We start from the raw sequence: 26,202 nt of genomic DNA, 5'->3' as shown, positions 1-26,202 counted from the left end.
TGTATTCGCGAATAACGAATGCGAATTTTAGATTCACTTATACGAATAACTAACTTTTGTTCACCTTCCATTCATTTTATTCGTAAATTGTGATGCATTAATGAAGTTTAAATCTATGATAGAAAGGTAGGTAGAAGAATTTATGATGAGATTATTCGGTAATATTTAAACAGGAAAGGTTTTTCTTTTTTATACGGCGGAAAATAAGAACTAAAAAATCCTGAATCCCAAGAATTTCCAGGATTTCGTTCCGGATATTAATTATTGATGAAAACAACCGATTTTTTCTTGTTAATTTTTAATATTCATACTTGTGTTCGTATTTCTGTTCGTTTTCTGTATTAATCAACGCAAATTCTAGAACCACTGGACCAAATGGAAGCTGCCTTTGCTGAACATTGGATGAAAACGAGCCATTGACTACAACAAAGCAGAAATGCCGGCCAACGTCAAGGGGGACTTTGCCAAAAATTCTAACAATCTTAATTAAATCCAATGTGGTACATTGCCTTTCCAATTTTTTAAACACTTCCAAAAAAACAGGAGACCTCAAACCAAAGCTTCCATGATGCAAAGTGCAACGTTTGCGAAATAATAATAATAAAAGTTGTATCACTTAATTCCTAAAGTTTCTTTCAGTTAGAGTCAGTGACTTCTCCGTTAAATTCTTAGATAATCTTAGTTCCTATGAGAATGAAACCATGATTTAACGGAACCCGATTTAACGGATTTCGAATTTAACGAGCAGAATTTTAGGGCCTTCGGTGCATTCCTAAGTTATATGTCCCTCCCCCAAGTTATTTTCAAATTGGATAATTTCTTGAAGATCAGAGAAACGAACAAAATACATAGAATTCATTATCGATGAGAATTTTTGAAAAGCTTATTTCATTATTGCTGAAGAACATATACTTACGATAGTAAAATATACTTTCGATATCATAACATTAGTTTCAAGAGTCAAATTATATAAAATACTACTTAAACTTATCGTGACTCTAGTATTTTGATTCGAAACAAATGAACATGAACTTTAATAGCGTTAGTTTGCGTACGGAATAATGAGCCAAATTAATCGAGAAATAATATGAACTAAATTACAAAAAATATGTGCAGCATTCGTGCGACTATAAGAATTTAAAAAAATTCTTTTCGCAATTCACACCAACACGATTTCGAAAAACCAGGTCTTCCCTTTGAAACGATCACAAGTTGGTACAGGAATTCGCGGTTTGGCCCGAAGAGCGTCGTCGGGTTAAGGACATTAAGAACATCGTACTCCTAATTAAGATGCCACGCGAGGATAACGATTTGCGTTAGTTATATAAGTTTTAATCGTACAATGTTGCACATTAAAATAATCTCTTTACAGAGATTCTAATTAGTATAATAAAAAAGGAACGAGGGAGGTCGAGCCACCAAACCTTTTCATATTACTAGCTCGGTCCAAGAACGAAATCGTAAAGATCGCGCGGTAACGACCGGCGATAGGATCGATCTGCTCCTTCTCGATCGTCGATCCGAACGGAAGGGCCCTCCGGATCCGAGGCAAGGATCACGACACCGAACAGAGGGGGCCTGGTGGGGGGCAGAGCACGCAAGAATTATCCCTGAAGAGTCGAAACGGAGAAGAATGGGGAAAAGAGAGGACACCAAGGAGGATGGGCACCAAGTTGGTCGGTTGGTCTGGTTGCCGACCCCCACCCTCTATATAAGCCTTCTTCTGCCGGCAACGTCTTCAGTCTTACAGTTCGAACGGCACACTGCGTGTACAATCCGAAGATCATCATCTGTCGAAACTGAGATCGTCGGGACGATGCCTTCTTGCTAGCGGAAGCAACGCGCCAGGATGCTCGGCCGTGTGCGCGCCGCTTTCTTCAGCCTGGTACGTGCCCCATATACATCCTCCAAACCGGTCAGGATTACGTTTCGAGTGCGTCAGATTCGAGTGCGTTCCGCGGTTAGGCACATGTGAAACGAACGAGCACGTTCGATCAGATCTTTTCTCGCGTTATCTCCGCTTTAGCGTTACAACCGAGGTCTCAGCATAGGGTTGTAACACGTATCGACGAAAACAAATTGACCAATAATACCGAACGTTTGCCGCGCAACGGATTTTCTAAAGGTGCTTTTAACTGCGATTATTTGAAAACCGATATCGCGTTTTTTAATTGGAAACTCGTTTCGTGCAATGTGAATCACGTGTTTGATTCTCCGTTGCTCGGAACGCGAACAAAATATTGCGTGTCGAGTACACCCCCGGTAATGAAACGTTCTTTATATTGACGTGCTCTTTGTGTTCAGGCCAATTGAAAATAGAGATTATTCTTTGAAATTATCGAGATAGATAAATTATTGATGGTCGTTCATGGCCTCGAATAAAAAGAAACACTAATTTTGGCAATTTTACGTAACGTCGTTCCCGTTTACATTGATGCAAATCGAGGCTATGTTAGTTGATTCCGAAAATAGGGAAAAGAGACGTCCCATCGCGCGTATTGATTGTAATCCGCGCACGTAGCATCGACAAACTTTCAGTCGCATCTGTTTCCAAACTTTCTGCTATGAAATTCTGCCCACCTTGCGCGACAACAAAAAATAAATGTGCACGCCTGTAATTGAAAAGAAATTCTTAACGTGACGAATCATCAAAGAATAATATTTCAAAGTTACCGGCAAAAGCTTAAATCATCGAAAGGTCAGTTGACGTTAACTACCGTTCAGCGTGATATACCATCGAATGAATCCATTCTAATATGACATTTGTAATTTTCGTTTCGAGCAAAAGCATCGAAGGTAAAACAATCTTTTACGCGCAAAGTTTGACGAGGATCGGTCAGTTTCGATGTTTATCCGTTAATTTCACGCGGTTCCTGTTAAAATGAACAAAAAGGGGATATATTAATTGAACACACAGGTGGCGCCCGGCAACAATATTCCGTCGGTAGCCAGAACGTAAATATAGCGATGATAGGCGTTTACACCTGCGCGGTCTGTGGGATGAAAGCGGGATTCACGCCACGTCGCGACGAAATACCAACGAATTGCGAAACAGAGACATACACCGATTCGACTGCAAATAGAAAATCGCAACAATCGGAACGAGAATCGTCGACACGTGAAGCCGCAAACCATTTTAACGTAAAATATCGATTTCGACGCTTGCTTCTTCCAACATACGCGCTAAGCAGGGGAAAACCAAACTCGTTTAAGCGTCACTCCGAACTTCGAAACTATTCATGCAATTCCAAACAATTTTGGCACACAACATTCTGTAATTTTGTTGCAAAGTAAACTAATGCATGTTTAGTATCGAATCTCACATACGATTTTGCATACAAAGCTTTCTAGTTTTAACTTTATCAATATGTTTGGTAGGTTTTTTATTTTACATCTGTTTCTTATCTTTTATATAGACGTTCGCTGAATATTTTGAAATAAAATTTTTTGTAATTTTTTAAACACATTTTAAAACATCTAGTGAGGTATTTAACGGTTTATATATCGCGAATAACAGCTGAATTGCTGGACCGAATCTACGAGAAACAGCTTGGTTTGGTATTGTGTATTATAAACAACTTTCTGCTTGTGTAATACTTGAGTAAATAATAATTATCTCGAGAACGAGAAGATCAAGACTCATGGTGTGCGTAACCTCTTTAATTCAGAATGACTTAACAAACATACTGGTAAAGTTTTCTTCTGGATTTTCTTCTGGAACAGTCTGCATTTCGAAATTCGATATTCATTTCCCGGTGTCCTAGTTTACGGAGAGTATAATTCATTATTGTTGTCGTAATTTATTTATCGATGGAAATGTCACCACTATTAATCCTTCCCATAATTTTAGGAATTAATAAATCGTCGCGTAAACAATAGAATCTGGGCAATACTTCATTTGTACGATAAGAGAAGTAATCGTTAATTTTTCGTGAAAAAATCTATCTCCAAATGTCGAGTGGAAATAGTTGAAAATCGAGTCTCATACTTATTAGCTTTTCTTTATGAAATTAAGCTTAAAAAGCAACAGAAGCAACTCCAAATGTATATATATAAATACAAACAGTTACACGCTAAAAAAATGTAAGAAATTCTTCTTTGTTCATAATGCTCTCCACATATTTCATCAACGAATTATTCGTTCGATCTAAGATCTCGATTCCAGCAAACAAACTTTTTATAAGTAGTATATAATCTGCGTGCACGTTGTAGAGTGGTTGATTACATATATTAAAAGATACTTTAATTACTCTCTTCAAAGAAAACAAGAATTCGCTGTAGGGCTTGGTAGTTTAATGTTTTTTAAGGAATTTAATGACCACCTTCACTGGTCACCTCCGTGGTTAGTAGATCCTTCAAGCTTGGTTTCTGTCTGAGAATCAACCTGCATGATGCATCATACCGTCTGTATTCACTCAGTACATATATGTTTAACCATGAGCTGGGTCTAGCATGTTTCATAATTAAGTGGATCCGCCCTTTCCATGAGATGAATATGGGTTGCTCTTGTATTACCTGTTCTAAGGTTTGTAAATGTGGTTAGCTCTTATCTGCAAACAACTTTCTCGTCCTATTCAGAGTTTGACATTATTTATAACATTACGTATATTTATTATTTTTATGAATTTCCAAATTTGAGTTTTATTTATTTTATATCAGTACTTCGACTATAAAAGCATTAAATTCAGAATATGACTTTCATAACATTTCATTGGATCCTAACTGAAATTTATTTAACTTGTGAATGAACCTAATATGAATCATTGAAACTGATGTAGTGCAGTCATAAAGTTCATAATAGTAAGAGACAATATTTGTATGAAATCAATACGTCTCAATGAACAATGCTTTTCAATTGCAAAACATATATATAACACTTTGACAAGGAAGTTAAATGCCGATTTTAATTAGGCTCCGTAGATAGATAGGAAATTGAATTAATTAGATAACACAGAATAATATTACGCAATCATTTCTTTCGTATTTAAATTGCTTGCTCTTTTTAATCATTTCGTTTATTTTCTCTATATTCATAATCGTTTTTCTAAAAAAAATTAAGGATGTTTGTACATTGGTTCGATTACAAGACTAAAAATTCACAACAATGGAAAATTATAATTTTCGCTGCTTATAATCTCAAAAATTAACGAGTATTTGCACGAACGATCGAATAGCTGTCAAATATTTTTCGATTTTCTGCCTATCTGTTATACAATTTCACGTTAAAATTTACGAGTTATGTGTCGTACAATTCCCTTATGAGCAGTAACATGCCTGAAGTGTTACAAGGGAACAATTGCAACCCCCTTTCCAAGGTACAAAAATTCATTTTTTAATCCAAAACAAAAACAGTGCCTCCACCGTGCTTAATAGTAGGTCGTAAAATGTTCACGTCAAGCTCGTTATTTCGTTCACGGCGTATCGTGACAAATTCATCTAAATGAAACGACGTTGAATTTATTTTTATTCGCGAAAATAACAACCTTTTTTCTGTGTCCAAAAAATACAGCAAATATTTTAATTTATTATAAAATAATTTAATACAAAGTGCTATAATGATTAATCCTAGTGATTATTTATCTAAGGGTAGGATTCTCGAATTCCATCGCTGCAGTTATCATTGACATTAGAAAGTAAAAGTAATAGGAATTAAAAAAACAAAGAATATATTATTGTCTACAATTTATTTCATACATTAGTATTAAATAAACTCCTCTTCGATCCTCTCTAATGAGATTTAATAAAGTGTCAAGATATATTGCGACGTATTCTCTTTTGTTAATTTTTAATTGCAGTCCACCTTGCTAAATTTCTGGGTGCGCCACTGATTGCGAATATTATCAATTAGCGTCGATGTAATCGCGGCACTGACGACGGTCGTTTCTTCGATTTATACGAAACGTCGATACGCGTTAATGTAAGGATTTCCCGTATTGTTGTATTCGAAACGCGTCGAACATCGAACACGCGAATCGAAGCGAACGATGATTGCATCAACGTAATATAATAGCTGGTGTATCGTGTTCGCGGACGCTCGTGCACGAGAGTTCCATTGATCTTGGCACTCGAACAGAATGTCGTTGCACTACATTTCATTCATAACTCTCAATGCCACGCCGTCGAGCTATTATGTTTCATCGCGAGCAACGGCATTGGAGCACACACCTCGATACATTCGAACGTCGATCGGTAGCGAGCCATCGAGATAATCCAATAGCACGAAACCATCGAGGCGCTATTGTTTCTGGAAGCATAAATTAAGTTGCTCGTCGATTCGATCGACCGCTTCGAGCATCTTTCTACTGTTACTGAACGCTTCCAACGAGGTTAAACTGTCACGAGGACATACGAGGACTCTTAACGGGCGCCATATTGCCCCCCTCAGTGACTAACGCCTTATTTCTTCGGGGCCATGGCAGACCAGAGTTGGAAAAAATAGAATCCACGGCTCCGTCCAACGAGACTAGCCGGACAAAATAGACAAAAACCTCGATTCAACTTTTATAAATTACAGTCACCTTTTTGCTAAGCAAATTCCCCTCGTGGGTGACTCAAAAGTAAACCAATATAATATTATATTGTTATTCTTTTGTGGCAGGGTAAATAACTATTTTATGTTATTTTCTGATCAACTTTTTAATAATTCCTAATGATATAAAAATCATTTTGGCCAAGTGAGATCGAACAAAATATCCCAGCGTGCCATCAACCGGTTGTTTGGATACACATAATAGAAAGGACTTGTGAAATGATAGTCAGTCAATGGTTAACACAAGATCTGCTCATCTGTCGGAGTACTTCCATTACGAATAGCCCCTTCTATCGAAAGTCTGGCAATGATTGACGACTACCGGTTGAACTATAGGTGCCCGGCGCTCTATCTTCAATCTGCAGAAATTATCTCCAGATGCAATCCGTTTGTACTGTTTACAAATCCGGCGAGATACAGCGTTTAACGCTGTGATACGGCTAGTTAAATACAAAAGCTCAGCTAATTTGTTCCGGTCCGCAGCTGTTCGTTTGCTGCGCTTCTGCGATAGTAGCAATTTGCAAATTCGCCTGGCCGTCGTTTCGGCGCCTGTTTGATTTTGATAAATACAGTATTACAGAAACTATCCAACGATCCATTGAATTCGTGGTCAATTATAAACTTTGAATAGACGAACGATTACGTTCACGAGTTTCTAAAGTATTAGATTCCATTCAGTAGAACACTGGGACGATGCAGTTTGTCTTAGAATCGATGAAATGTAAAACACGTTTCATAATAGCATAATTCTAGGCCACGATAAAACAACAAAGTTGGCGCGAAGTGCGATGATAATTGGGGCCGAGCGGTTTACTTTAACAACGAGTAATGAATTGGTAGCTTGCGAGTACACCATCATTAATTCTCCGTCGTTGCGTAAAATTTTAATTCAGGATCTTAATTGAAAAATTTTTAATTTTCACGCGTTTTGTGCCAGCCGCAAACAAACACGTGGTTTCACATAGGGTCGACTAATGACGTATGAAAATAAAGCAATAGCTTTCACTGCGATAAAAAAAAATATCTCTCGGTCTGTTCGTCAGCAAATTTTGTATTTTTGCGAAGCGACGAGAAAATAAGCAAATGGAAATCGAGGATAAAATGTTTTCATTTGGGATAATTGAATTTGAAAATTTGTCGGATACGCCTTGTTCTGGTATGTCTGACCGCTATCCACTGTTTCTACTTATGCACTCTATTGCACGCGTGCACAATGAATTTCGAACTAACACGAACAAAAGATAAATTCTTTGTTATTAGTAAAATAAAAATTGGAGTCTGACCAATGGTGTTAAATATTTCAAATAAAAATATTCACTTTTAAAATTGAATGAACGTCAGGAATAAATCATTGTACGTTGGTTTTATTCCACAATCATTGTTCAATGAAAATGTCGCCCGTCTCTGGGTTTAAGGAATAGGTCGCTAATCTTTTATCAGAGCCTTTCGCATATTCCTACGCGATGGGCAGTCGAAGAAACGTGCTTATGTGTTAATGAAATGACAGATTCGTGACCTGTTCTACTGCTGTGAAATGAAAGAGGCTTCAAGAAACGCTCGCTGAGCACGTCAATGCATCGATTAATAACGAGAGGTAGTAATCACGTTTTATGATTTATAGAGTAACGGATGATCGATTCGCGTATAGTCCTGGATGGAAAATACGAAATAACTGCATTGAACTTTACACTGATAGCTACGAAGTGCAGGAATTCGAAGACTTTGCAGTAAGGTGTAATTACGGTTCAGAAGCCAGCGAAATTGAAAAATTGCTTTAGAAATCTCAAGCGCAAGCAGGAAATCGAGCACTGTCGACCAGACGTTGCACCAAAATATTTCATAACGATACAGCTATCGTTACTTCACGTCGCGACTTTAATATTACGACAATTTTATTATCCGAGTGTATGCAATAAAAAATGATTGATCGTAATCGTTTAATCCTTACAGCAGTCTAGTTCAACTTGTCACTATTTGTCACAGGGGATAATAACTTCATTGCGGTTCTATTTGTCGTCGTACGTCTAGTTTATCGCGTTACGGCTTATCGTAATCGATGGTTGTTTTCATTGCCAATGAACACAACGAAACCATAAGCAGACTTTCTAATTAATACCTTCGTCGCGTGGGAAGACAACTATAAATACATTCCATCCACTATGCATATGAATTTCTATATTTAGTGTCACCTACGTTCTCACGAACAAATTGTATCGAATAATCGACAGCATTCATAACAGTTGCTGTTTATGGATATTTTTATATTGTTAAAATTAGTATAATTATATACGTTTTCACAATGCACAGATACAAATTTAATTGTTCGATCGAATACACGTCACAAATAAATTGCTATACGTTGATCTTATCACTTAATTTTGTTACATGTACTTGTTTTCTAATATTTAAATTGTAATTCCGTTGTACGAATGTACTATGAAGCGATCGATCGTCAACGTAAATGATTTATCGAGTTCGATACTTATAAATTTCAAACAAGAAGCAAACTAATAGATAATTCAAACGATCGAAGCTATACGTAACCGATCCATTAATGGTGCACGACGTTACCTATTAATTTTACGCAAAACTCTATTAAAGGCAGCAGCTTATCGAGGAATTCATAATTTGCCGTGATCAATAACGTGAGTGGACGACACGTTAAGCAATTCCTCGCGGTTGTACTGCAAGTCCAGGCTGGCAACATTGTTAAAAGGTTAGAAAACAAGAAAGTCTGGACTGGTGGACGTTCCTATTCGCGCTCGCGTCTTCCCTTTTCATTGAGGGGAAACAGCAAAGCCAGCAACACCGTCGAACCTTCGCACACTTGTTGCGACGACCTCCGGACCAGCCTGACAATGAATCCGTGTAGATCGTATCGAGCCAACTTTCTTTTCGTAATCCTCCCAATAATGCAAACGCCTCCATCTGGTTTCAGTAATATCCCCTTCTATCCTAGCATTCTAATATTAAATTGCTTTTTCCCCCTGCAACCGGCCATTGTTTCGTCGAGCAATTAGTACGATTACGTTGATGAAACAAGGAAAAAGGGAGACGGACAGAGGGGAAAAAGAGCGCGAGAGGGCCAGAGTGGGTGAATTGTAAGTGTCGCGTTCAAAGTCGATTGCGAGATCCCGAATTATCTTGATGTTTGGAACGACGCTCTCCTGTTTCAAGGACGGGATGGAACGGAATGACACAATATGGGAATACAGGCGTGATTCAATCGCATGCGGAGATCACTTTTAGAAGATACAGTCTCTTTAATAAAAACGTGGACGCGATCTATCCGGAAACTTATGGGGAGAGACTCGTGTAAAATGGTAGAACGAGTGATATTTGACAATCTTTTTACAGCGTAAGGGCTAACATTTCAAGATACAAATATTTTTGTTTCCTTAAAAAATGCAAAATTGTCCTAAACTCCTAGTAATAGCTATTTGCTCGAATCGACGCTATCGTATAATAAACATATGTAATTGCTGGGCTAGAAGTCTGGCTCCAAAGTGCTATCGACGCGATATTACGCAACCAGTCGGTGACTTTCACTGACGATCAGAGATGATGAACTGATTCGAGTGTTGCGATGCACGGATCATCGGTCAGGCTCGGATCGAATGAGGGTTGCCCTGAAGCGATTAAGAGGGATTACCTTGTCCAATTACCTCGACGAAGGCTCTGATTTTCGTCATCGAAAATTCTGAACAAATTTTTAACCTGTTCAGATCTGTTGTACGATCGTAATACGTGGTACTTTAATTTTACGATCACTGTTTAATGCAAAGTAATAAATGTCACGTATCCGCTACGGTCGCTTTTTAAGAGTTTCTCATGATAATTGGTAATATTTGTTGAAAGACTTTTAGTGCTAATACATCAATGAAGGTCGTAAAACAGCGATACAAGTGAGAGTATTTAAAATAATATTTCATCTTTCATTTATTTTTTCCACGAAACGTTAATTCGTAATCAGAGAGATACGTTTATTTACATTTGGATGAACTTTTAAGCAAGAGATACGTCCATGAATATCTGTTGAGAGTACGAAATGCACGAGCTTATTAAATCAAGTTATCGATAATATAATACCGTCAAATGGCATTACGGGTAATTTATCAGTATGAGAGCTAATTGCGGAGTTTACACGATCTATGAATATTATTGATCGTAATCTTAGCCACTTGCGTCATATTTAACATTTTGCGTTTGTGAAAGGGCTGCGACGAATCGAAACACGCGACACTTGTGTATCAGAAAATTATCCACGATCAATTTCCCTTTGTTTTCTCAAATTTAATTCGTCATCGTTGAATTTTGAAACTATTCGTACAGTATTTTCAACGCGTTAAGAAATATCAAAGACACGTATAATTTCAGATGCCCTGTCAAATATGTATACTTGTAATTTCTACTTCGTGGTTGTTCAACGTAAAATCTATAATAGGTAGCTTGACAATGCTAATGTCATATTAGGTACAATTTCAAGTGATTTTTAGAGGAACAAGCACTTTACAATGGATTAAGAGGAAGAATTTAAATGTTTCTCGTTGTTGGACATATTAGGGTTTCTAATCATAGTGTATTATCAATTCATAGTATTGTCAAAGAAAAGAAACTTAAATATATATTACCTCTGAATAATTTCAGTGTGTTAATGAAGAAACGATTTATAAATTTTGATGCAAAATTATTACCATAAATATCCTTCTAATATTTAACGTAGTTTAGTTAATAAAGTTTATGAATGTCAAAACTAAACTGCGAGTCTTTATACACATTCATATTCTTATTAATAGAATTAGTGAAGTGGAAGCTTCATAGAGGGTTTTCTCGACCTCTAAATATAATAATTTTATAATTTTGCATATTAAGTGGATTCCTATAAACGCATAAACATCTGCAGTCCAGTTATAATATTTGATTTTTGTATCAATGCACCAATTCTTGGCCAAGAATTCAACGAATCTCATTCCACAGACCACGTGGTACACCTGACCAAGATCCCTTACGACTAAACAACCTTAATTTGAATCGATCGAGGCAATGAAACAAAATTCTCGAAGTTACACACCGTTCCAGAAACTTTTCTCAGAATGATTCACAGTGATTAACAGTGATTATTCGAGTAATTCGTGTCTCGTTTCGGTTGATCTATAAGTTTTGGAACAGGGTGAATCCTGCACGATCGTCAAGGTAACGTCGATGCGATATGGTGATCTCGAGAATCATTGGTACGCGTGGTCGCGGATGGTTATCGCCTGGGGTCTGTCGCTGATTTACCATTGTCCACTAAAATATCGTGGCACGAATACCAGAGGGATTACCATTGCCAGCATCGGTTGATTCATGACACAGGGCAGGTCGAGCGTTAGCATATATTAACCTTTCCTACACAAACGAAAGTCGCCAGTGTAAAACGACCGTCCATCAGCTCGGAATGGGAAGAAGAGCTCCGTAGGATCTCACTTTCCCTTTTCGTGGGTGGAACGGCAGGGCGGCTGAGATCATCGATCGTGGCAGAGAGATCCTAACCGAGCAGGATGCGCGACCGTGCCACTTCTGACAGCGCGTTTCGCGCCACGTGTATATCACTTGTCAGACAGGCTCGTTTTCGACGTTCCGTTTTAATATTCATGGGCGAAAACTACAAACCATATCGATTTCTCGAACACGTCTCGAAGGTAGCGACTGAAAAGCGATTTGTTCCGGGGCCACCTTCGACGCGCGAATAATAACACGTCGAAGGCGTTTAGGAAATTTTTAACGAGTACTTTTCTCCAGAACGATTCTATTTTGGAATTTAGTAATATTTAAAGCTGAAGTATTTTAATGAAAAGTATACTTTTAAGTATCAATTTTAATTCCACATCGTTAAAGAGTTCAGTTTATTCGTTCCGTGAGTAATGTTTCATTTCAAATAATATAAAAGCAATTAAAATGTTTTCGTCTAATTAGTATATGGTTGCTGTATATTGATTGAGTGAACTGTTAAATACATTCCAATGTGTTCCTTCGCATTTCCCCTCGTGTGCATATAAATCATTGCACGTGTGATAACGAAATCGGAATTGCAAATGTTCGAGATAGCGTTCATCCGACTCAACAGATCCGTCGACAGTTCTCGAAGAGATTAAGATAACGTTTCTGCTACTATTGAGTAAAGTGAATGAAACAGAGATTGTAATTCTGAATTAAGTACGTTAAGTGCTAATGCAACGAGTGAAAACAACTGTATTTATCTTTAACCTTGGTTCTAGACCAAGAAGAAAACCAACATTATTGAATTTTACAAAATAAAATCTGTAATAAATTTTTTTTTCGAAAGTGAGTAGGATTTCGAAGGTATGTGTATTGACCAAAAATGATTGTAATTAACCCCCACACCCGAAAATAATTTTTTCAGAACGATTTGAAAAAATTTTTTTTTGCCGAAAAATTTAGGCACCTGTCGAATTTTCTTAAGAATTCGTTTTTGATTTTTAATAATTTTGGTTGATGCCCTACAGAAAAGTTGTCTAATACTTTTTTGTAGGTACCCATGAGCTCTAGTTCAGAAAAAAGTTTCATTGAAATATATTCACTATTGTAGGAGTTATGGCTGTTTGAAAATAGGACCATTTTTATCAAGTTTTTCTCATTTTCCGGGGTCAAGGAGCAACTTTTCGAATATTTTTACGATTTCTACATATTCTCCACCAAAATACGCGTAGTTTGCTTTTTTGAACGTTAAAATCGTCCAATCCGTTCAGGAGTTATGACGTTTTAAAGATTCGCATGAAAATTCGGGCAAACATTTCTGGCCAGAATTGATACTTTCGGTAAGGAATTTTTTTCTCGAAACTGCGTAGGATTTCGAGGGTATGTCTAATGACCAAAAATGATTGTAATTGACCCCTACAACTAAAAATAATTTTTTTAAAACGATTTGAAAATTTTTAATTTTGTCGAAAAATTTATCCACTTATTGAATTTTTTTCTCGAAACTGGTTACGATTTTGAGGGAATATGTATTCACAAAAAATGATTGTAATTGTACCCCACAGCCAAAAATAATTTTTTCAGAATAATTTGAAATTTTTTAATTTAATTTTTTAATAATTTTTTAACGAAGCCTCAGTCAAGAAATTGATATGCTTGATTTTCGTCTTATTTTGGCCTCTAGAATCTCCCATTAAAATTTTTCCCTTCTTTTATCACAAATATTAAATGGTTCTAATTCTTACAGACTCCATACTCTCTAAAACTACTAAATAAAAGTGCCGCCACAATGAGAAAGCTGTAACTCGTCAAGCCTCAATTTATTTAAAATTTATACGTCGTTGGTACTTGGTCATAAACCTGCACCACAAATATATTAACAAGACGTGAAAGCGTGGCTGCGCCCCGAAGAAAGTCGAATAAAAAGATAAGGAGTGTTATGGAATAAAATTGATTAATCTCCTTCTTCTTCCGTCTCTTCTTATAATGGATTATCGGTCAATCTTGCATGACAATGATCCGCCGATACGAAAATGAAATTCGTTTGGGGAACCGTAAGCGACAGGACCTGTAACGATAACGATAAAGCCAATAACCGACGTCTTGTAACAGATCTGTCGGACATTCAATTACGAAACGCTCCGATGCTCTCTCAGAAGAGTACGTGACCTTTAGTTTTAATTACCCTAAATGGCGATGCGAACGAAAAAGCTTCATTCGTGTAATCATCTGAGAAATAACTCAGGGATTCCTTAGACTGACTTTTACGGGGCCTCTGACATGGGAAGATTAAAAGCCACGTCAACGCTGGCTGTGCTACAAAAAGTCGTACACTGTTCACTTACGCCAATATGGGACTGGTTATTTATAGAGAGTAGACAAGTAGAATTGATGATCGCGAATACAATCGTAGTCTTTCCATTTTTCTTTTTTCTTCTCTTCAAACGATAAAACGGTACCGCTAAGATGCTCATGAAGGGAAACTGTTTCGTAACGAGCGAAAGATATTTTCGAATTTATTAAAATCTTTCATTCGGAAGAAATACTCAACGATCAGTGTCAGCTGAGTTTCGTACGTGACTGTGCGACTGATATCTGCAATGGAAAAGTTTAAGAAACGTGACACATATTTCAAATTGCGTGAACCAGAAATCTGTTTCTTTCGATCCTTCACGAGCATCGAGGTCGTGAAATTCTGTGAATCTCTATGTAAACATTGTTACATCATTTTTAACTAAACGCACGAAGAAAACGTTAAACATGTGAAATACAATTTAACTCTCTGTTACGTATATAATAACTAGAATGAACAATTGTAATATTGAAAATATATGCTAGATTAAAAATCTATCTAGAAGCGATAGAACTTCCATTTCATTAATAGCTTCATGGTTACATGTAATATATTATTTAAAAAAATCTTGTCGGATATACAAAGAAAAAGAATAAAAGTGTACCGGACAATTTCAAGTAATAATTAATTTTTAAATATTTGACTTCAATTAAAATTGTATGTATTTTAAATATTTGTCAAAGCATACCAAAATAAGTCTGTTGGTTAAATTGCCTATTTGAAAATATGATAGTAGCGATTTTTGGAGTAGAACGAATATTATTGCATGAATATTCCAAGCAAGATAGGATGAGTGGTTGATTTGACATTTAAGATGACATGCTATGTTGTTAGTGAATCTTTGCTAGGCTTTTAAAAGGTGAACAAGATTAGTCCAGCTAAAGGTAGCTACCCAAAGAACAAATCAGGATACCATGTTGGCTAATTTGCTATGTAACTGACGCGTTACATAATGTTAGCAGAATGATTTAGGCTGCATATATGTATATCATATTAACGGAATAAAACATTTCACAGAATTTACTACTTATCAATAAACGAAAACGACTGTATTTATTAATAAGAGTACACAACGTGACACAAATATTTACACGTAGAATTATATACTTTACATAAAATTAAATATTTTATATTCATTATACTATATAATATTCTTTACCTTCTATTACAATGTATACATTGCAAAATTTGAACCATCTGTAAAAACGTAAGATTTTTTGAAATTATTTAAAGTTAAATACTTATTATACGCGTGTCTAATCGATTGATCATTTGTCATAGGTGATTGCCACATGTCTGTTGCAACACACTCAGCAGCAAGGAAGCAGGCAGAATAGAGAAGTGATATTGAACATCAGTGATGATCAGAAAACACAATACCTAAACCAAGACTTCTATTCCAGTAAGATTATGATATAAAATACAAATAAACGAGAATGTGTTTATCGTGCAATATGTGTAGAAAAGTATTACAGAACGTAACTTCAAATACTGTTACGAAAATGTGATATATTTACTAACATATACTACATTACAGACGCATACAATTACGGTTATGAAGTTAGTCCCAATGGGCAATTCCATCATGAAGCACGTGGACCTGATGAAATCACCTATGGATGCTATGGATATATAGACCCATTTGGAAAATTGAAAACAACGTTTTACATAAGTGATGGTTGGGGATACCGAGTCGTTCAACCAGGCAACGCAATTGAACTATTCTTACATGAACATGAGCATCATCATCATGACGAATCAGAGCAACATGAACACGAACATGAACACCACGAACACCACGATCACCATGGCGTTATTACGCAATGGACCGACTTACATTTTCCAGATATTTGTAGTCAATTCGACGGAACGAATTCGAAACCAAGTACAGCCTTCCCGCCCGGCCAAAGTATGTATAATATGATTTCACAACAGAAAAATATATCAAGGCAGGTCAAATTAAAGTATAAAATACTATGTACAGCACCAAGCACGGACGGTTCCGCCAGTGGAGGGACACCTGTGCAACCAGGTCAACCACAATATCCACCACAACCAGTATATCCAAACAAACCAGGTATGTATTATCTTTCTATAAGTACAAAGCACAGTCTACCTAAAACTGCAAATGCAAAATAAAAAAATTTGCCAATTTAAATAACAGTAAACAAAACAATAAGTGCAAATATCTAACAAATTTGCAAAATACAGGATATCCCGGACAGCCAGGTGCCCCTGGAACACCAGCAATTCCAGTAACGCCGGGAACATCGGGTACACCAGGTATTCCAGGTAAACCTGGTACCCCTGGGACACCAGGAACACCAGGAACTCCAGCCCATCCAGGAATCCCAGGTAAACCAGGCCACCCAGGCATACCTGGTAAACCAGGAAGGCCTGGCACACCAGGTACACCAGGAAGACCACCACAACCAGGATACCCTGGAACACCTGGAACACCTGACACGCCTGGCAGACCACCAACATCGGGATACCCAGGACATCCCGGAACTCCTGGAACACCTGGCACGCCAGGAAAACCTGGAACACCTGGTACGCCGGGATACCCTGGTAGCCCCGGTACGCCAAGCACACCGGGCACACCCGGCAGTCCACCACAACCGGGACATCCGGGATATCCCGGAACGCCTGGCACTCCGGGAACACCAGGAACACCAGGAACACCCGGAACTCCTGCACAACCACCGCAACCAGGACACCCAGGTACACCCGGAGCGCCTGGAACACCTGGCACGCCTGGAAAACCGCCTCAACCTGGATTCCCCGGTACACCCGGTACGCCTGGAACACCTGGCACACCTGGCACTCCACCACAACCTGGACACCCAGGATATCCCGGAACGCCTGGCACCCCAGGATCACCTGGAACCCCTGGTACGCCCGGAAAACCGCCTCAGCCAGGATACCCTGGTACCCCCGGAACACCAGGAACACCTGGCACACCTGGCACTCCACCACAACCTGGACACCCAGGATATCCCGGAACGCCTGGCACCCCAGGATCACCTGGAACCCCTGGTACGCCCGGAAAACCGCCTCAGCCAGGATACCCTGGTACCCCCGGAACACCAGGAACACCTGGCACACCTGGCACTCCACCACAACCTGGACACCCAGGATATCCCGGAACGCCTGGCACCCCAGGATCACCTGGAACCCCTGGTACGCCCGGAAAACCGCCTCAGCCAGGATACCCTGGTACGCCCGGAACACCAGGAACACCGGCCACACCAGGAAGACCACCACAACCAGGACATCCTGGAACACCCGGAATACCAGGCACGCCTGGAAAACCGCCTCAACCTGGATACCCAGGAACACCTGGAACACCTGGAAAACCGCCTCAGCCTGGATACCCTGGAACCCCCGGAACGCCTGGAACACCGGCCACACCAGGAAGACCACCACAACCAGGACATCCTGGAACACCCGCAACACCAGGCACGCCTGGAAAACCGCCTCAACCTGGATACCCAGGAACACCTGGTACACCTGGAAAACCGCCGCAGCCTGGATACCCTGGTACCCCCGGAACGCCAGGAACACCGGGCACACCTGGCAGTCCACCACAACCGGGACATCCAGGATATCCAGGAACACCCGGTACACCAGGAACACCAGGAATACCGGGCACGCCTGGAAAACCGCCACAACCAGGACACCCTGGTACACCCGGCACGCCTGGAAAACCGCCTCGACCAGGATACCCTGGAACGCCAGGAAGTCCACCACAACCGGGGCATCCGGGGTATCCTGGAACGCCCGGCACCCCTGGAACGCCTGGAACCCCTGGATCGCCAGGAACATCTGGCACTCCTGGAACACCACCGCATCCTGGATACCCTGGTACACCCGGAACGCCTGGAACACCTGGTACGCCTGGAAAACCACCTCAACCTGGATACCCTGGAACACCAGGAACACCTGGAACGCCTGGAAGTCCACCACAACCGGGTCATCCGGGATATCCTGGAACGCCTGGCACCCCTGGATCGCCACCGCAACCTGGATACCCCGGTACACCTGGAACGCCTGGAAAACCGCCGCAACCAGGCTACCCAGGAACACCTGGATACCCAGGTACACCAGGAACGCCTGGAACACCTGGTACGCCTGGAAAGCCGCCACAACCTGGCTATCCGGGAACACCTGGATACCCTGGTACACCCGGCACGCCTGGTACGCCTGGCAGTCCGCCACAACCGGGGCATCCGGGATATCCTGGAACGCCTGGCACCCCTGGATCGCCAGGAACACCTGGAACACCACCGCATCCTGGATACCCGGGCACACCTGGCACGCCTGGAAAACCGCCTCAACCTGGATACCCTGGAACACCAGGAACACCTGGAACGCCTGGAAGTCCACCACAACCGGGTCATCCGGGATATCCTGGAACGCCTGGCACCCCTGGATCGCCACCGCAACCTGGATACCCCGGTACACCTGGAACGCCTGGAAAACCGCCGCAACCAGGCTACCCAGGAACACCTGGATATCCAGGTACACCAGGAACGCCTGGAACACCTGGTACGCCTGGAAAGCCGCCACAACCTGGCTATCCGGGAACACCTGGATACCCTGGTACACCCGGCACGCCTGGTACGCCTGGCAGTCCGCCACAACCGGGGCATCCGGGATATCCTGGAACGCCTGGCACCCCTGGATCGCCAGGAACACCTGGAACACCACCGCATCCTGGATACCCGGGCACACCTGGCACGCCTGGAAAACCGCCTCAACCTGGATACCCTGGAACACCAGGAACACCTGGAACGCCTGGAAGTCCACCACAACCGGGCCATCCGGGATATCCTGGAACGCCAGGCACCCCTGGATCGCCACCGCAACCTGGATACCCCGGTACACCTGAAACGCCCGCAAAACCGCCGCAACCAGGCTACCCAGGTACACCAGGAACGCCTGGAACGCCTGGCAGCCCACCACAACCGGGGCATCCGGGATATCCTGGAACGCCTGGTACTCCAGGATCGCCGGGAACACCTGGCACTCCTGGAACACCACCGCATCCTGGATACCCAGGCACACCTGGTACGCCTGGAAAGCCGCCACAACCTGGCTATCCAGGAACACCTGGATACCCTGGTATACCCGGCACGCCTGGTACGCCTGGCAGTCCACCACAACCGGGGCATCCGGGATATCCTGGAACGCCTGGCACCCCAGGATCTCCGGGTACCCCTGGCACTCCTGGAACACCCCCGCATCCTGGATACCCAGGCACACCTGGCACGCCTGGAAAGCCGCCTCAACCTGGATACCCTGGAACACCAGGAACACCTGGAACGCCTGGAAGTCCACCACATCCGGGATATCCTGGAACGCCTGGCACCCCTGGATCGCCACCGCATCCTGGATACCCAGGCACACCTGGCACGCCTGGAAAGCCGCCACAACCTGGCTATCCAGGAACACCTGGATACCCTGGTACACCCGGCACGCCTGGTACGCCTGGCAGTCCACCACAACCGGGGCATCCGGGATATCCTGGAACGCCTGGCACCCCAGGATCGCCGGGTACACCTGGCACACCTGGATCGCCACCGCATCCTGGATACCCTGGTACACCCGGACCGCCGGGAAAACCGCCGCAACCTGGCTACCCAGGAACACCAGGATCGCCTGGAACACCGGGCACACCTGGTAGTCCACCACAACCGGGACATCCAGGATCACCTGGAACACCTGGTACGCCTGGAACGCCTGGAAGTCCACCACAACCGGGCCATCCGGGATATCCTGGAACGCCTGGCACCCCTGGATCGCCAGGAACACCTGGAACACCACCGCATCCTGGATACCCGGGCACGCCTGGCACGCCTGGAAAACCGCCTCAACCTGGATACCCTGGTACACCCGGCACGCCTGGTACGCCTGGCAGTCCACCACAACCGGGGCATCCGGGATATCCTGGAACGCCTGGCACCCCAGGATCGCCGGGTACACCGGGCACTCCTGGATACCCAGGCACACCTGGCACCCCTGGAAAGCCGCCTCAACCTGGATACCCGGGAACACCGGGAACACCTGGAACGCCTGGAAGTCCACCACAACCGGGCCATCCGGGATATCCTGGAACGCCTGGCACCCCAGGATCGCCGGGAACACCTGGGACTCCTGGAACACCATCACATCCTGGATACCCAGGCACACCTGGCACGCCTGGAAAGCCGCCTCAACCTGGATACCCTGGAACACCAGGAACGCCAGGAACACCTGGAACGCCTGGAAGTCCACCACAACCGGGCCATCCAGGATATCCTGGAACGCCTGGCACCCCTGGATCGCCACCGCATCCTGGATACCCTGGTACACCCGGAACGCCTGGAAAACCGCCGCAACCTGGCTACCCAGGAACACCAGGTACCCCTGGAACACCGGGCACACCTGGCAGACCACCACAACCGGGACATCCAGGATCACCTGGAACACCTGGTACGCCTGGAACGCCAGGAAGTCCACCACAGCCGGGCCATTCGGGATATCCTGGAACGCCTGGCGCTCCTGGATCGCCACCGCATCCTGGATACCCTGGTACACCCGGAACGCCTGGAAAGCCGCCTCAACCTGGATACCCTGGAACACCAGGAACACCTGGAACGCCTGGAAGTCCACCACAACCGGGCCATCCAGGATATCCTGGAACGCCTGGCACCCCTGGATCACCACCGCATCCTGGATACCCTGGTCCACCCGGAACGCCTGGAAAACCGCCGCAACCTGGCTACCCAGGAACACCAGGAACGCCTGGAACACCGGGCACACCTGGCAGTCCACCACAACCGGGACATCCAGGATCACCTGGAACACCTGGAACCCCTGGAAAGCCGCCTCAACCTGGCTATCCAGGAACACCTGGATACCCTGGTACACCCGGCACACCTGGAACGCCTGGAAGTCCACCACAACCGGGCCATCCGGGATATCCTGGAACGCCTGGCACCCCAGGATCGCCGGGAACACCTGGCACTCCTGGAACACCACCGCATCCTGGATACCCAGGAACACCAGGATCGCCTGGAACACCGGGTACACCTGGTAGTCCACCACAACCGGGACGTCCAGGATCACCTGGAACACCTGGTACGCCTGGAACGCCTGGAAGTCCACCACAACCGGGCCATCCGGGATATCCTGGAACGCCTGGCACCCCTGGATCGCCAGGAACACCTGGAACACCACCGCATCCTGGATACCCAGGCACACCTGGCACGCCTGGAAAGCCGTCTCAACCTGGATACCCTGGAACACCAGGTACACCTGGAACGCCTGGAAGTCCACCACAACCGGGCCATCCGGGATATCCTGGAGTGCCTGGCACGCCAGGAATGCCGGGAACACCTGGCACTCCTGGAACACCACCGCATCCTGGATATCCAGGCACACCTGGCACGCCTGGAAAGCCGCCTCAACCTGGATACCCTGGAACACCAGGAACGCCAGGAACACCTGGAACGCCTGGCAGCCCACCACAACCGGGGCATCCTGGATATCCTGGAACGCCTGGCACCCCTGGATCGCCAGGAACGCCTGGCACCCCTGGATCGCCAGGAACGCCTGGCACTCCTGGAACACCGTCGCATCCTGGATACCCTGGTTCACCCGGAACGCCTGGAAAACCGCCGCAACCTGGTTACCCAGGAACACCTGGATACCCTGGTACACCCGGCACGCCTGGGACGCCTGGCAGCCCACCACAACCGGGCCATCCGGGATATCCTGGAACGCCTGGCACTCCTGGAACCCCGTCGCATCCTGGATACCCTGGTACACCCGGAACGCCTGGAAAACCGCCGCAACCTGGCTACCCAGGAACACCTGGATACCCTGGTATACCCGGCACGCCTGGTACGCCTGGCAGCCCACCACAACCGGGCCATCCGGGATATCCTGGAACGCCTGGCACTCCTGGAACCCCGTCGCATCCTGGATACCCTGGTACACCCGGAACGCCTGGAAAACCGCCGCAACCTGGCTACCCAGGAACACCTGGATACCCTGGTATACCCGGCACGCCTGGTACGCCTGGCAGCCCACCACAACCGGGGCATCCGGGATATCCTGGAACGCCTGGAATACCGTCGCAACCAGGATACCCTGGATCGCCAGGTACACCCGGAACACCTGGCACGCCTGGCAGTCCGCCACAACCGGGATACCCAGGATATCCTGGATACCCTGGAACGCCTGGGACGCCTGGTGCACCCGGGTACCCAGGGACACCTGGTACTCCAGGATATCCTGATGGTCCCCAACCTGGCGCTCCTGGAAGACCAGGTAAGCCTGGTAAGCCCGGTAGACCTGGTAAACCTGGCAAACCTGGCAAGCCCGGTCACCATGGGGCTGGCAGTCCATCTCATCCAATGCAGCCTCCATATCCGGGAGCTCCCGGTCTAGAAGGAACGCCAGGCTCCCCCGGTATTCCTGGTTTGCCCGGTACGCCGGGATCTCCTCCTCATCCACCATATCCAGGATATCCTGGAGATAGTGGTACTCCAGGAGTTCCTGGTACTCCTGGTACGCCAGGCAGACCAAGTAGACCCGGCAAACCTGGTACGCCCGGTATTCCCGGTATACCACCATACCCACCACAACCGGGATATCCTGGAGCACCTGGATCTCCTGGAACACCAGGCATACCGGGTACTCCTGGTACACCGGGAACCCCGCCAATACCACCGCAGCCTGGACACCCTGGACATCCAGGTAAACCTGGTCGACCTGGTAGACCCGGTCGACCTGGTTCCCCAGGTTTACCTGGACATCATTCACATCCTGGAACTTCAACACCAGGTATGTAAACTACGTACTTTGCATGGTTTATTGCATTTAAATTAGGTTTTGAAGTGAACGACCTTATCAGACGAATTATTCATTTCCTTTACATTCGTTAGAATGACCTCAACACTAGAATATAATCGTAGTAAATAGTATATTTATGATGGCTACAACTTTTTTATATTAACTAATAATCATAGTGCGTTAATATATTTTAAGTTGCAATTTCTATCTGAAATTTCAGGTAGCGAGCAGCATCCTTCGTACCCTGGATATCCCACTGAACCTCAAGGTCCAGGTGGCGATGGAGGTGGAGTAGGTGGTGTTGGACCTGATGGTCCCAACGGCCCATGGCCCAATGGTCCCGATGGTCCCCAAGGTCCAGGCGGTCCTGGCGGTCCAGACGGTCCGGAAGGTCCTGGAGGTCCTGTTGGTGGAGTTGGAGGAGTAGGTGGTGAAGGAGGTGTTGGACCAGATGGACCAGACGGTCCATGGCCGACAGGTTCACCGGGACCCGATGGTCCATGGCCTGGTGATCCAGATTACGTACCCGGAGCACAGCCAACATCGCGACCTCAATACGAAGGACCAATCAAACTTCAATATCCACTGAAGTATTACGAACCTACGACACCGAGTGCATACAACGAACCATTCTATGGAGACTATGGACAGAAACAAGTAGAACGATTGACATCCAGTTCTAAGTTTAATTCAGATTTTAGGAAAAATGGAACGTTCGATGTAAATTACGAGAAAAACGTTGAGTCCACCGCTTTCGGATATCCAACCAAAATAAGTAGCCCGTTTGGTTCAAAAGACAATCAATACCAAGGTCAATCGGAAAGACTTGGATACCATCAGGAACAATTAAATCAAAACGCGGACGCAATTAATTCTTTGTTGCACATGCAACGGAAGGAGTCGCGAAAATATACCGATGAAGAAGACGGGAACGCGTATGTTGGCGTCACGAAGCTTGCGCCTCAAACCACGTACAACGAAGTAAAGACATCGAACAACGCGAAGTACGCTGGCCAGCAACAGATCGAACACACCAATCGCGGACATCGTAAATTTTCTCAACAGGTTACGAAATTGAGTCAACCTGATAAAACCAATCCAATCGTCGAGGTAGAGACGGAGAAGGCAGCGTATCAGAATGCAAACGTAAAGTATCAGTCGTCGAGCAGAGATAGTTCTACGTTCATCAAACAGGTAAACGAATTGTCTGAAACACCATTAGAACCGAATCGAGATTTCGCTGCTATCGGGGTTCAGCCTCCAAGTCCAATCAACAAGCCCTACCAGCAATCAATAGGGCCAGATCCACAAACCTGTCCTTGTTATCTGCTCGAACCGGGTAACGATACCGTCACCACCACGAGCACGACATCCATTCCCCTCATTGGTCAGCTTGGCTTCATTCCCGTGGTGTTTGTACCATATTGCCCAGGCGACGAGACGGACGGCCAAAACATGAAAGACATGTTCCCCTCCGCAATGCCTGTCCCCTATACATGCAATGCATGTGGCGCGCAGAGTGGAAGAATAGAAACGAAGCTTCTCAGCCTGAATCAGCTTGGCAACATCGAGAACCTAAGGGAGGCGTTGCGTCAAGCGAAACTTGGCTTTTTGAATGTTTCAGCTCGAAGCCGGACCGAAAGGCGAAGAATTAAGAGCCGGAACGTCAAATGAAGAATGTAATTGTAACACACGGTCGTCGAATCACGACACGACCGTGACGAAAATTTCTCGCTTTCAGGGAACAAGTCCATAATGACGAACTGCCCGTCTATCGGCTGCTGGACAGCTGACGGATGGCCAGAGAGAACACAATCGAAAAGCGGAAACATCGTCTTGTAATGTGACTGTAATCTATAGTATGCGTTCTTACATTGACGCGAAAGAAACGGTTTGCACTCGAATGGGATTCGTGAAATTCGCTTGGAACGACTGACTACGATTATTCGGAGGTAGCATATCGGGAAATGTAATGCTTTTTCCATGCGTTTGCATCGTACGAGATTTATTATGATTAAATAGTAACTGTGTTTTGTCGGTGGAAATGGGGGTTGACATCTTCGTTTTTACTGATTCGGTTTAGAAGCGTAATATTACATAGAAATTTGTAACAACTTAATGCATGGAAAAGAGACCATTTTACTTTCGGGTAAATTTCGTAAAAATCATTGTTTCGAAGAGCATTACGTAGCGTTTGAAAATTTTTAGTAATGTTTCTCCTTCTTATTTAGGTACTACGTCGCGACAGAAATTTTAGATCATTACTCCATTATCATTAGCTGGTATTTAATTTCAAGAATACTGTTTCGTTTCGCTCGATGTTGATATTGCCGCGCAACAGGGTAACGTATCCTGCACAATCCGATTGCAAATTGTTTAATATAAGTTATGAAAACATCGTGAGGAATGAAAACAATACGGCGCGTCTTCATTTTGTATACTTGAGATTAAATATTGATCGTACAAGTGCTAATACGTATTTTAATTCTTATTGAGCGCGTACAGAGCGGCTGTCGTATTTAAGACACTTTCGGACCGTGAAACCTTGAAAAGCTTAGGACGAAAGATTCGTGAGATATTTTACATAAATCATACGGAATGTAATTCTTTTTACAAGTCGTTTCAGCCGAATGGAAATTTATCGGATTCGCGTTCGGCGATTTATGTATAGTACTGACCATAACAGTCCGTGTGAAACTGTACGTGCTCGACACGTGTTTTAAATAACAGAATGATTATATTTGTACATTGGATATAAGCTAAGCTAATATGTATCTTCTTCTTTTAGCGTAGAGATCGATAAATTTCCAATAAATTATACATAATTGTACATATTAATATTGCGTTCATCCAATGTTCCTTTATGAGCATGAATCATGTATTTTTATTAAATAAAACTAATCACAAAATACACGATTGATTTTTATAGTTAAATATAATAATGCTTACATTCGTTAAAAAATTTTGAATTCAAAACTCGGATGAGATAATAACGTAT

General features: G+C 43.8%; 1 protein-coding gene across 1 annotated transcript; it reads left to right on the top strand.

Annotated features, from left to right (window-relative positions):
- Positions 1-1,849: 1,849 nt before the first annotated feature.
- Positions 1,850-26,071, top strand: LOC143340614 (uncharacterized). Its single transcript, XM_076762793.1, has 7 exons — positions 1,850-1,885; positions 15,642-15,762; positions 15,898-16,269; positions 16,345-16,437; positions 16,572-23,195; positions 23,425-24,398; positions 24,829-26,071. The coding sequence occupies exons 1-7, from the start codon at positions 1,850-1,852 to the stop codon at positions 24,958-24,960; spliced, it is 8,352 nt and encodes a 2,783-aa protein (XP_076618908.1). The 3' UTR covers positions 24,961-26,071.
- Positions 26,072-26,202: the final 131 nt, after the last annotated feature.

This window comes from Colletes latitarsis, chromosome 3 (assembly GCF_051014445.1).
Source record: "Colletes latitarsis isolate SP2378_abdomen chromosome 3, iyColLati1, whole genome shotgun sequence".
Classification (NCBI taxonomy): Eukaryota; Metazoa; Arthropoda; class Insecta; order Hymenoptera; family Colletidae; genus Colletes; species Colletes latitarsis.
This window is presented reverse-complemented; position numbering and strand designations above follow the sequence as displayed.

Excerpts from the sequence above, each read along its gene's own strand:
- LOC143340614 (XM_076762793.1), top strand. The coding sequence starts at position 1,850 with ATGCTCGGCCGTGTGCGCGCCGCTTTCTTCAGCCTG. Across the intron at positions 1,886-15,641 it reads GCGCCGCTTTCTTCAGCCTG|GTGATTGCCACATGTCTGTT; the intron begins GTACGTGCCCCA and ends CATTTGTCATAG. Across the intron at positions 24,399-24,828 it reads GTTCTACGTTCATCAAACAG|CTCGAAGCCGGACCGAAAGG; the intron begins GTAAACGAATTG and ends TGAATGTTTCAG.